Source organism: Buceros rhinoceros, unplaced genomic scaffold (genome assembly GCF_000710305.1).
Source record: "Buceros rhinoceros silvestris isolate BGI_N320 unplaced genomic scaffold, ASM71030v1 scaffold15971, whole genome shotgun sequence".
Classification (NCBI taxonomy): Eukaryota; Metazoa; Chordata; class Aves; order Bucerotiformes; family Bucerotidae; genus Buceros; species Buceros rhinoceros.
The window spans coordinates 15,228-27,512 of NW_010393811.1; the positions used below are offsets into that span (position 1 = coordinate 15,228).

Sequence of the window (12,285 nt, forward strand, 5' to 3'; positions counted from 1 at the left end):
AGCAGCAGTAATAACCAGATTTAACTTGCTGTAGCAACTCAGTTGCTGCAATTAACTGTTCTGCTTATTACAGCTCTCTTGCGTGGTTTCTGGGTTATCTTTCTATGCAGGGCTGAACATAAATTAGCACTTGAGGAAAGGCCTTGTGGACAGTTCTGGCTGCCAGTGGAAACTGAACCACAACTGGCAAAAGGGCAAAACATACACCTTGAAAAAAGTAATGACTCCTCCTGCCAAAGTTTACCCCACCAGTGTTTGCAAGTCAATAGGCTAAATTTCTAAGTCCACACTGAAAGCAGCTGTTAGGGCACACAGAAGGCAAGTGCCTGTTCCTTTAAGTGCATAGGATCAAAGGAGCTATAAGAACATACAAAGACAAACCTGACTGAGGAGAGAGGTAGTGATAAGAACAAACCTGGTCAGTCACAGTAATGGGTAAGGATAATAGGTAATGGAGTGTGAGAATGTTTATTTTTTCAGTTGGGAGGACAAGGAAAGGAAAGGAGACAAACACGGAGAGTCATAAACCCTGACCTATTAGCATTAGCAAAGACAGTAACCAGAAACAAGCGTGGTCAGTCACACTAATTGACAGGCTATCAAAAAACTGCAAGCAATCTGGATTTTGCAACTGATACAGAAGCAAACCTGCTGGTCCAGGACATTTGGAGGTAGTCAGTGGAACTATCTATGACAACTGATGAGGCATCCTAAGGGCAGAAAAGTGGCTGGGTGTAACACAGGTTCAGCCAGTACAGTTGTCTGGCTGTGTCCTGTGCCTTATTACCGCAGTCTGTCCTATCTTCTTATTTAACATTTTCTTAACTCTCTACATAATCTCATTCTATATCCCACGTGTTTGAGTATGGCAAGGACTAAGTGCCAGCTTCTGGTGCGAGCTCTGTGTGTGTGAACGGACTGGGTGCTAGCTCCTGGACTCAGACTGGGTGTGTGGTGTCAGCTCCTGGAGGAAGTGAGCATCTCAAGCTGCCACCCACCGAGGCAGGAACAGTGTGTTCTCCAAAAAAAACCAGCTCCTCAGGTAGTCCAGCATGAGTGAGGGGCTCAGCACTGGCAACTGGGGTAGGAATGTGGGTCACAGCCTGCGTGCCTGGTGCTGGCTGCTGGTGGGGAGACAAGTGCATCTTCCCCAGTCTCAGTGTGCTGGTGTGCACGGAGTGTGCACGTGTGTTTGCTAACGAACTCTAAACTGGACTCAGCAGTGAACAGGAGGTCCCAGGTCTGGGCAGGGGTATCAGGCAGGCTAGGGTTTGTGCTGGTATAGCCAGGGGGACTTGTGAATAGAGTGCCTGCAGTACGAGTGCGTGAGCATGCATGTATTTGCTCACGAATTGATATCAAACTGCACTAGCCAGCACACAGAGGACCTGTGAGGCAGGCAAAGGATCCAGACAGAGATACTGGAAGGACAGAGAACTGTGCTAGTACTTAGGGGATCAACAATGTACATGTGCTTGTGAATTTAGGGTGTCATGTGTATGCCTCCACTAGCTGCTATTTCTACCAGCCAAAGAGGAGGAAGGGGAGTTGGCTGTTTAGGATTTAAGGAAGTCCTATATGTAAGTGAAACTCATCTGTGGCAGTCTGTGTAACCAGTCACGTCAGTGTCCTCTATGTGCACGTATCTCCCGGACACGGGGTCAACTTCACTACTGGTTGAACCTGCAAACAGGAAAGTGGCAGTAGTGTCCCTCAGCCTGCGTGGAAACCCTGGGTCCCTAGGCTGGGCTCCAGTGGCTGGGCAGAACAGAGTGTTGGGACAGAACTCCTGGAGGAGGCGGCCGCTCCCAATACCCCTTTTAACACAAAGCAGCACAGAAAAACAAGAAATAGCCTTGTAATCACGAAAGGAAAGAAAGTAATACAGAGTGGAACAATTCTCCCTGTTTGTATTCAGGAAAATTCTCATGGACAGTTTTCACACCTTGGCCTGAAAACAGCTTAGGTAACTCATACCCTCTGGCCTTTTGTCCCACAGCCACCTTGCACAATGCCAACACAACTGATTCACAGCAGAGCAGTGTAAACAGACTAGGAAATTAATCTGGCTTAAAAATAATTATTGTCCCTGGAAATTCTAGATCAGACTAGATTCTAAATATGGTTCACAGTTTAACTATAGGAAATACTACACTGGGTACTGACTGATGGGATGGATGCAGATATGTGAAGAGGTGGCAGCCCTTAGTTAGAAATAAAAACTGAAACAAAGCAATGTCCTAAACCATTGCTGCCTGCAAGATGTCAGGTATTTTAAATGCTTTATGAAGTAGCAGAGGATTTGAGGGCATTCAAGTTCACTCTGAGGGGCAGAATCGCAACCAACCACTTTAAGGGTGCTTGCTTTAAAAGGATGTGTATGATACTCCAGGCTTCACTGACAGCACAATAAATGCAGTGTGACCAGCGTAGATGTAAACACCCCACCCCTACTGTTCAGAACATCGGTGAAGTTTAATGATGGAAGAAAAGTTTTTATTCCTACTACTTGGAAAAGAACAAGCCTTTAAGTATTTCACAGTGAACAACATATTCAATAAAAATTCTACACAAAAATATACATTTACCTGTATTCATTTGTGTAGTCAAAATCTTGTTTGTTATGAGTGGGCTTTAGGAAGTTGCATTCAATAATCCCAACTACACCAACACCCATGTTGTTTGCCTGTAAAAAATTAAGATCTATCAGGAAGAACAACACATATTCTATGCTAATACTTCAAGAGTCTGTCAGAGGTAATTACAAGCTACAGGTACAAGGCAAAAATAGTTTCCTGGCTTATAACTCCTCTCCAAAAAGAAACTCTTAACATAAAGCCCCTAGGTAAAAAAAACCAAAACCCTCTGCTCCACTGCTCTTTTTGTCCTGGAAGACATCTTCAGGCCCCTGTTTTGTGTATACGAGCTTAGTTTCAAAAACAAACATTAGAACAACTGCATATAATTTAATTTTAACTGCTGCACAAACTAAAAAAGGTGGTTTCATAAAGGATCCTATTTTCCATCTGTATTCTGTTTTAAAAACAGCATTTGTAAAAACAATTTCTCAAGATGTTAAACTATTTGAGCTCTAATTTCTTACCTTTAACTGACAGCCAACTCTTTCGTAAGCTTTGATGAGTCTGTTTTTATGGTACATCATTATTCCATAATGATCTTTGTTTTTGCAGTTAAATCCGAAAGTAATTCTTACTGTTTTAGCCTTTTACCAGATATTAAGGAACAGTCTGGTTAATCTCATGTAACACAAAAACATAGTTACTCTGAGTGTTCATTCCAAACTGGGTCTTGGAACTTATTTTTTTTTATATATTGAAATAATTCCTTCAGTATGTCTTCACAAAAAACCCAGATACCCTCCCCCCCACACCACAACAACAAAAAAACCCCAAAAACGAACCCATGAGTAAAACTGCAACATACCCAGCGGAACTGAAACAGCTTACATAAGAAGTTACATCATTAAATTCAGTGTGCAATGATGTAAATGTTAGGAAAGGATACATTCAAAAATTTTGGCCTATATATATCACTTTCAATGAAGGCAAGACTTTTGGAAACCAGCTGCGTTTTCACTTTTTGTCCTCGCAGAATGATCTGCATTGTTGGCTTCAAATACAAAATACTGCAATAAGCCTACAAAACATACAGTAACTCCTGTTATTAAAAACCCCCAAAATTTCAATATGAGTATTTTACAATACACATTACATTTAGGAAGACAAATTCAAGTTTTAATTAAATTTTACGAAATGTGTTTTTTCCCAACTTTAATCCAGAAAAACAGGAAATGCAAGTGTGGATAATAAAGAATACTTTATCACAAATTAAGTGACTAGCAACTGAAGAACAACTTTTATGACTATGACAACTTAATCACGTGTCTGAAGATGCAGTTTTACTGCTAAAAGAGCCTCTCTTTTCTTATCCCCTATTGAGAGCTTAAAAATTTTACTACAAATTTTAAAATAACTAAATAACTAAAATAACTAAAGCAAGTACGTTAACTTTGCTCCAAATGACTGCATATTATCATAGCTTGAGAATAGCTATGCAGCCTTCTTATAAACATGCAAATTAAAATTCACAGATCTACATTTCATTTATCAATATATTTACAACTTCTAATAATTGAAGTGGATATAGGACTTCAGTGAGTCTTAAAGTAATTGAAGATTTCAGTTCAACTAGGATAATACTTCTGAATATTACCCACAAGTGCCAGGAACACCTAGTCATTCCAGATGTACTTTCTTATAAAAAGAAGCCTTCAAAGCTTATGAATCAATAATGGAAGCAATGGCCATATCAGTTAGCCTACAGAAAACCCTCGTCCGTGTCTGCATGCTTGTGTTCAAACAACGCAGCCGCTTTTTCATTCCCTTACCTCTTTTTGAAACCTAGAAATGACACCTTGCCCACTAAAACTTGTCTGTTTTAAAAGATGCACACGGGCATACCATCAGTCCTGTATGCATGTATACCTGCATTACACTGGAACGTTTACTCTGCTGACAAGGACATCTCCCTCTGTTTAATTTCTGAAGCTACTGACTGCATTTCCTTTTTGCTCCTCAATGGATGATGATGGATACATTTAAAGTTATTAGCAAGACTATATAAACCCCAGTAATTTTCTTCTAAATAAACAGTAAATATTTACACAAGTTCATAAATACATTCCACCAGTTTTCAAGATTAACATTACCATATAGCCCTTACATTTAATTTCTGACATTTTTCCTCCTCTCCTCCAACCAACACTTCTATAGCATATTATATTATACCAAAACCATACACCTTCCAGCTTCCAAAAATAAACAAACAAAAACTAATTTTAAAAAATGTTATACATACTCGCAGTGAGTAGTCACTTTCTGGAACAATCTGGTCCAGTCTCTCTTGTTTTTTATACCCTTTTTTGCCAGTTTCATCTAGGTCTTCTGGAATTCTGATGTCATATTTATCCTTGTCAAAGTCAAACTCTGGTTTTTCATTTTTATCTCTAACAAATAAGATTAAAAAACATACACCAATTACAGAAAAAAAAAAGCCAACACAAGATAAGATACTGTAGTGGTCCCAGCAGGTATCACAAAGATCCAAGAAAAAGGGAATTCCTTTCAGCCATGCTGGTTTTCCTCACAGATTTGCTAAAATTCACATAAACAAAGTCCACCAGGTCCTTTCTGATACGCAAGGAATACAAGAGAAGTCATAGCAAGTAAGTCATTCATGAATTCTAACTAAACAGGTCACGCTTCAAAAATAAAAGCAGTTGGTATATCAGCTTTAAATTCTGCATGGACTAAGACACATGCATTCCTTCTAAATGCAAAATTTCTGAATGTTACAAACTGCCTTCCTAAGATTTTTAATGCTGCAAAAATGACACCACAGCTTTCCAACTCAATAATTACAACAATTTCTTACTGGACCACTCACCGGATGTATACACTACATTTAGTTGCAGAAGAGTACACTGCAGTATACTGGCAGTACCTTTGCACAACGTTGAGATATATCATATTTGACATATAAGTATTCCAGAAATAAAGTCTTTTAATACTGAAACAGTTCTGTTATTAAAAAAAAAGCTGATGCAATTACAACATATTAGAAACAACGTGAACTCGCCCAGAAATGTTCTCTTCCACAGCTTCCCACAAATGCACTCCAAAATTCAGAATATGAAAGTCATCCTGCCCAGCCAGCTGAGTTCACTGCATTTTCCTTTGCTCAAGCAATGAAGTTACGCACATTGCTGAAAATGTTCATACCTTAAAGTAAATTAAAGTCTACCTGAGCAATGCAAATTAGTTTCTGAAGTGTAAAGAAGGTGAAATTTTTCTTATGGAGCAGGTGAGAAGGAGAAAAAACCAGAATTAGTAATACTTTGTTACCTCCAGCTTTCTTGCATTAAAATCTCCTAAGAAAAAAGTGAATTACTTCAATCATGCAAATTTGAGTCCAGTTTCCCAGTTACAGCTAACTGCCCCAGTCTTTTGCAATTATTCCACAAAAATACCTTGTATTTTTGCGTAAAGATAATAGAAACTAAGTGAGAGATAAGAGACTGGACTTCATCTTACCTTCTGAGATTCCAAATGATAATCCTTGTTCCTTTTTGCCCTATTATAGCATCGAGCTCTGCCAGTAACTTCTCCTCAGTAGAAAATAAAGAATGTGTTAAGATGGCCTTCAGGTTGTTTTTCGATTCTGTTGGATCACTTAGGTGTCGTAAGCATTATGTTAAGGCAAGCAACTTTGAATGAAGTAAGCTTTCAGAAGACAAGGAAACTTCTGCAACAGTATCCTGTACTTACTTCAGGGATTCTTATTTCACATGTCAGAGCTCCCACAAATTTAAAGGCTTTCACAAATTATAGCATTCCTCGTGAGATGGGAAAGTAGAAAATATCTTCTGAAATTCAGGACAGGTTTTGAATATTAGTTAGCTTTGCCTTTTGCTATGGCTTAACTGCTTTTGCCTTTTGCTGTGGCATAAATTGCTTTGTCTTTTGCTAATTGCTTAAACTCCCCTGTTGTTGGGTATTGCTTAAAAACTCTGCGTAATCAGGAGAAGCAAAGTGTAATGTCCTGCCCTTGGAGAAGCTCATGTAGCTCCCTTTGTCACTTGAAGGATGCAAGGCTTGAGCAGGGGTCTTATCAGTTGATGCTTCATTGTTTGGGACAAAATAAGGAGGAGGAGAGAATTGTCTCTGCGCACAGGCTGTGACCACGAGGGAAGATGTTGCACAACTGGCCATGAGTCGTGGACACAGGAGATAATGACTAGCTGTCCCCGAACTGCACATGCCTCCGAGGCTGGGGTCGGGAGGTCAATCACGAAGACTATCGGAGAACTCTTACTTCCTCCCAAAAGACCACCAAAGACCCCCGAAGAATAAGACTGCGTCTGTGCAAGGGGAGGAGACCTAATTTACATCAAGAGCGGGACAGGCTGATGAATATTACTAGGCGATTGAGCAATCCTTTGAATACGTACACTTTACTGCTTTAAATAAGGAGCAAATGCTGCGGCTTGGTGTGCAAGCACCTTTAGGGTACCTGACCCTTGCTGCACCCAACTCTGCAGAGCTGCAATAAAACATACCTGCTTCACAATCTACTTTGATTGTGGAGTTATTCCACACATCACTTGCAGCTTAGAATTTATTTAGGGTATCCCTAAGACTAGACAAGGAGTTTTCCTTTACTGATACTATCATCCAAATTTTGCATGTACCCACAACTTTTCATTCAAAAATTGTTGAAAGGATATGCTGGTTGTCAAACGTCACTATAGGAACCATGACATGTTCTGCTTTTGTGGCTTCAAGAAAAGTCTGAGATAACAGGCCCACACTCATGGTTTCTCCATTCTTGGTGAAGACTATTGCATCTTTTCCCAGGCGCATGGACCCCGATTTAAATCCATTTCCATACAGTCCCACTGGAACACGGCCATTCATCACAGATTTCTCACTGAAGCCAAAGCTGAAACATACGAAAGCATGAGAGGAGTGTAAAAAGACCTATAAAACTTAAAAACCCAAAGGATGTACCCAAAGGATGTCTACTAAATTAGACTTAAACGCAATGAGTTTATCTCTTGTTTTAGAGACCAGGAACTACTGCACAATTAAACAATTTACACTTCAGCAAATCTTGAAAGTCACCCATGAAACATTGCTAAAGCCACACTGCACAAAACCAGGGAAACTTCCTTTCATCTTTAAGTATGGAAAAGAAATATAATCTGCCTGGAATTATGGAATAAACATTCTTACAGGATTCTAATTGTTACATGGCTTCACAACAAATACTAAGAAAAGCCTCTAAAGCTTTTTTGTACCTCCTCTCTTTGCTTGAAAACTGTGAGATCTACGTATTTTTCATTAGTATCTACACATTACATTTGACGTAAAACAGGTAAATGCAAATGGAACATGGAATTTAGCAAGCAAGCTATTAATTATGGTATCTAACAGAAAAAGAAAAATAACAGTTTGAATTCAAGCCTGCTCAAGTCCAAACCCAGAGATTTATCTGCAGGCAAAACAATCTTTTGTACTAAAGGAGCAACTGAACAACCACCTCTTTGCTAACTGAAGAAGCAAAAGGTGCAGAAAGATCAGTTCAAATCCTGATTTATTTCAAGTATTTAAAGGTAAATAGACCACATCAATATAATTATTTCCTTCAGTTTTCCATGATACCTTCTATCGTCAATACTCCAAAGGCCTGGAACCAAACCTTCCCTTTTCACTTGCTCACTAACTTAAACTAAATCAATCTTGAAGGAGAAAAAAAAAATTAAATTCTCCTTAAGTCTGCTAAAGGACATAACGGAGAGTTTACACAGCACAACCACTGCACAGTAGGTTAAATGGGAAGGTTGTCAGAAAGGATAAAAGGAAATTATGAGATAAAAATACACTGACAAAGTTGTGTGAAAGTTTTACTAGCATCTGTCTATTCTAGTCTCACTTGGATAACATTTCTGAAAGCGAGTTATTACGTTTATGAACAAAATTAGTTGACTACATATGAGAAAAAGGAATAAGCTAAGCAATAGCAGAACTAAAAGCTGGAATTTTCACAAGGAAAAAAATGCAGAAGAGATTATCCACCTTAGCATTTTGTGCAGCTTCTCTGAGTTCATACCATTTCCATTATCAGTGAATGTCAAGCATATATTGTCATTTATCACCGTTTTGTCTATCCATATCTGTTTAGCGCTCACATCTGGATCATAAGCATTATCTGAAGAGAAAGAAAACAAACAAGGGTGGGATACTAAAAAGGAAAAATTAAACAGTTTGTGCGAACATATTTTCAAGTGTTTATTTCCAGTGAAGAAGTTAGATAGTAACTCTCCCAAAGTTACTTAAATCCATATGTAGCATGAAACAGAGCCTTATCAAGCAAGAATACATATAAAATCAATCTGCTGAACGTTATTTCTGCAATGCTGCCAAACATCTACAGGAAATAGCTGTCCCTAACAAGTGCTACGCTTGCTCATATGTTTATTTGATTAATACGGCAGCCTAATGTCATTGCCTAATCACAGGCCTATGATTAGTCAAACGCTAAACTAATAAGAGTTCTAAAACTGCAGCCATTTTTCAGCTCTAGGTAGGTATGTGATATAGTTCCAGAAATTCTGTGCTGGCACAGATATAAAATTCTCAGCTAAGTCACTTAATATTAGTCAACCTTTGCACAGAAACAGGAAGCTATAGTGTTTAATAAAGTAAACGTTATGTTAACACCAACTTCTTTGTAGATGACAACACTAAATCAAAACATTGCAGTGAAACAGCTGTCAAAACTTGGCAAACCTTCCCTGAAAGCAACACGCAATTTCCCAACTATTACACATGACAGTAATATAGGCAAAAACTTTGGGTGGAGATAAGCCTCTTAAATAGGAAACGAAACCAAGACAAGTTTCTACTTTCATTTCCTGTCTCACAAGCAGCTGCGGCAACATGTACTTTCCCCCAGCCACGCTGGCTGGGAGGCTGGCTCTCAGGAGGCTAAGCTATTGTCCGCAATGTAGGTAACGGCACATCAGTAATATACACGGCTGCAACAATCTTACTTGCTGTGGGCCTGTGGGATTTCTAATTTGGAAATCAGATTTGAAATTCTGTAACAACTTCAGACAATCAAATTTGAGTCACCAAAAAAAAAAGGCAAAAAAACAGAAGCCCAGCTCCCCACATTTGATTTTGTGAAATCTAGAATTTTGATTCCGCAGGTGCAGGAGATTTCAGTGAAAAAATTGTTGCTGTTGTGCTATTGCATCACTCCCACATTACAGAGCTAAGTATCACAAGTATGTATTTTGCTGGTGCAAGTTGTTCAGTCTAAGAAGGTATGACTTTCACAGAAGGGTAGTACAAAACGCTTTAGGCTACAGTTTCTATTTACAAGACTTGAAAGAGCTTGCAGCATTGCTAGAACAAGTGAAACAGAAACCATGGCTCTGCAAACATTTCATGTCTGCAAAGCTAGTTTAAATCTCAACACCACTTTCTTCCATCTCTTTTCCTCTCCCTGCACTGTGCTACTCATGGAACTTGTGAGGAGGGAAAGCACAAGGAGGAGGACAGGTGGGATGTGATGGCACAGAAGGAACTGCCTCACTGCCTGTTTTGCAGGTTCAGCTGAGGGCCATACATAAACAACTCAATCCAACACTGCGGACTATAAAAAGGAATCACAGCTTGGTAGCTCGCTTTCTATAAGGACAATGTGCAAATTGTGTCCACAGTGAAAAAGTTCATAAAATATATTTCAGCATCAACAAAAGAGAACATTTCAAGTACAACTAAAAGTTTGGAAGTCTTCTGACTTGCTAGCTCATCAGCTCTCTAGATGTCCCATTTACCCTCTTCCAAGTATCACCATTAGCTCACCTAAATTTAATCTGATTGAGGACTAATGGAAAAAGCCAGCAATACAACCATCAGAAAGTTGACAGGAGAGAGTAGAGCTTAAATGACAACTTTCAGCATAAAGACAATTAACGTTTTAGGTAAGTTCGCATAAACTAAAATTCAGGCCTTCATAATGTAGCCCTGTGTATATAATTTGGTATTTGGCATATGGCGATATGCCAGATATCAAATTTGTACACCATTTGTAATGGTATAGCCTTACCAGCATGTGAAAGACAGATGGCAAAACTTGCTTAAACAAATGGGACTAACTTGAAGCCTTTACACTCAGTACACTGCTACTACGCTTTCGAAGCTTTGTTAAAGCAACACATATGACACACCAGGGGCAAATGAAGAAGACAAGTTTGTGTGCCTTGCACAGCACATCCACCATCATGCCACACAGGTATGGCATAGAGTGATAAAACAGCTGAAATGACTTAACAATACAGTGAGCCTCTCTCCAAGTCATGTGCTTCTGGGTTTCCTCCTTTGTGACAGCTCTGGCCTTATCTAGCTGAAAAATTCCTATTTGCTTTTGTAAATTAATTTTCTGGACTAAGAACAGCAAAAGTTATGCACAAGAAGCAAATGAACGTGTGACCAGAAGAGCTGCCCCCTTTGGCAGCAGCAAACTGCTAAAAAAGTTTGGCAAGCCTTTCCAAACCACACCTTTGAGGAATCAGTTAAAGTAAGTCTGCAAATCATTCCCTAACTTGGGAAACAAGCAACTCTGAAGATACCCAGTCAACCACTGTTCGAAATTAAAGGCAAGACCATCAACAGGGCTACACAAGCCCCAGCTAACAGCAGATGACAGAGACAATAACAAGGACAGTGTCAGGACACTGACGGATGGACCATTAAATGGAACCACTCAAGTATAACCCTGAAGATGTTCAGCAAGAAACTCAGTAACCCAAAAGAAGAAAATTAGGATGTCTGAGGAGTACTGTGACTGTGCAAAAATTACTATTGGATGTTTTGAGGAAGCACTGAAGAAAAGGGAAAGCTCACAAGTAGATGGGAGAAGAATGGTATAATGGAGGGGAAGGGAGGGCAGGGTGGAACACGGAATAACACAGGCTAATTGTGTGCAAACTGGCTGCTAGTCCGTATCCTTGTGTGGTTGGACTCTGTGCCACTCTTACTGAACACTACTTCTAAGTGCGAGTACTCTCTCTATTCTCAGCGTGTGCCTGTACGCATTTGCTCTGCTAGCAAATTTCAGGTTGGGCAATCTGACAAGTTGGAAGAAACCTGCAACTGCTGAGATCCAAGGTCTAAGGAGAGACTGGAAAAATCCCAGAACACAGATACTGGAAAGACTCTGAGATCTCGGCAAAACATTTGGAAATGTGGGTAAGCACGAGTGGTAAGTGAGTATGAGCACACATATGCATCATAATGCATTTTAAACCTGGTCAGCCAGCAAGCAGGAATAGGATAAGGCCATCTGTGCTGCTCACGTTTCAAGCGTTGCTCATGTGGGTTCTTGCAAAGTTACTGTCCTCCTCTCTGTGCTTATCTGTCTGTAGCCAGTGGTGTCAGTACAGGATGCAAGTGTGCACAGACATCTTGGGAATGTGTGGTCAGCCTTACTACTTTCTGGGCCTGGGAACAGCAAAAAGCAGTAGACTTGCATTTGGTGGATTAGAAGAGAAGGTATTGACTTTGTCCCAGCCTTCTATATCTGGCAATCCTTAGCAAATTCCGTAAAAAGAAACCATCAAATCCTACAAGGCCTCTGCAGCTGCTGTCAGGTAGCATGTATACTGTTAAAAAAAAAACAAGTCAATCTGACTCT

General features: G+C 39.7%; 1 protein-coding gene across 1 annotated transcript in view; it reads right to left on the minus strand.

The window, feature by feature from the left end:
- MORC3 (MORC family CW-type zinc finger 3) overlaps positions 1-12,285 on the minus strand; it is a 24,874-nt gene that overhangs the window by 10,838 nt on the left and 1,751 nt on the right. Inside the window, exons 3-9 of the mRNA XM_010145014.1 lie at positions 8,658-8,790; positions 7,307-7,521; positions 6,114-6,261; positions 4,879-5,026; positions 3,526-3,657; positions 3,104-3,223; positions 2,589-2,686 (exon numbers count right to left, since the gene is read on the minus strand). Of these exons, the coding sequence (XP_010143316.1) occupies positions 2,589-2,686; positions 3,104-3,223; positions 3,526-3,657; positions 4,879-5,026; positions 6,114-6,261; positions 7,307-7,521; positions 8,658-8,790 (994 nt within the window). The remainder of the gene's footprint in view (positions 1-2,588; positions 2,687-3,103; positions 3,224-3,525; positions 3,658-4,878; positions 5,027-6,113; positions 6,262-7,306; positions 7,522-8,657; positions 8,791-12,285) is intronic.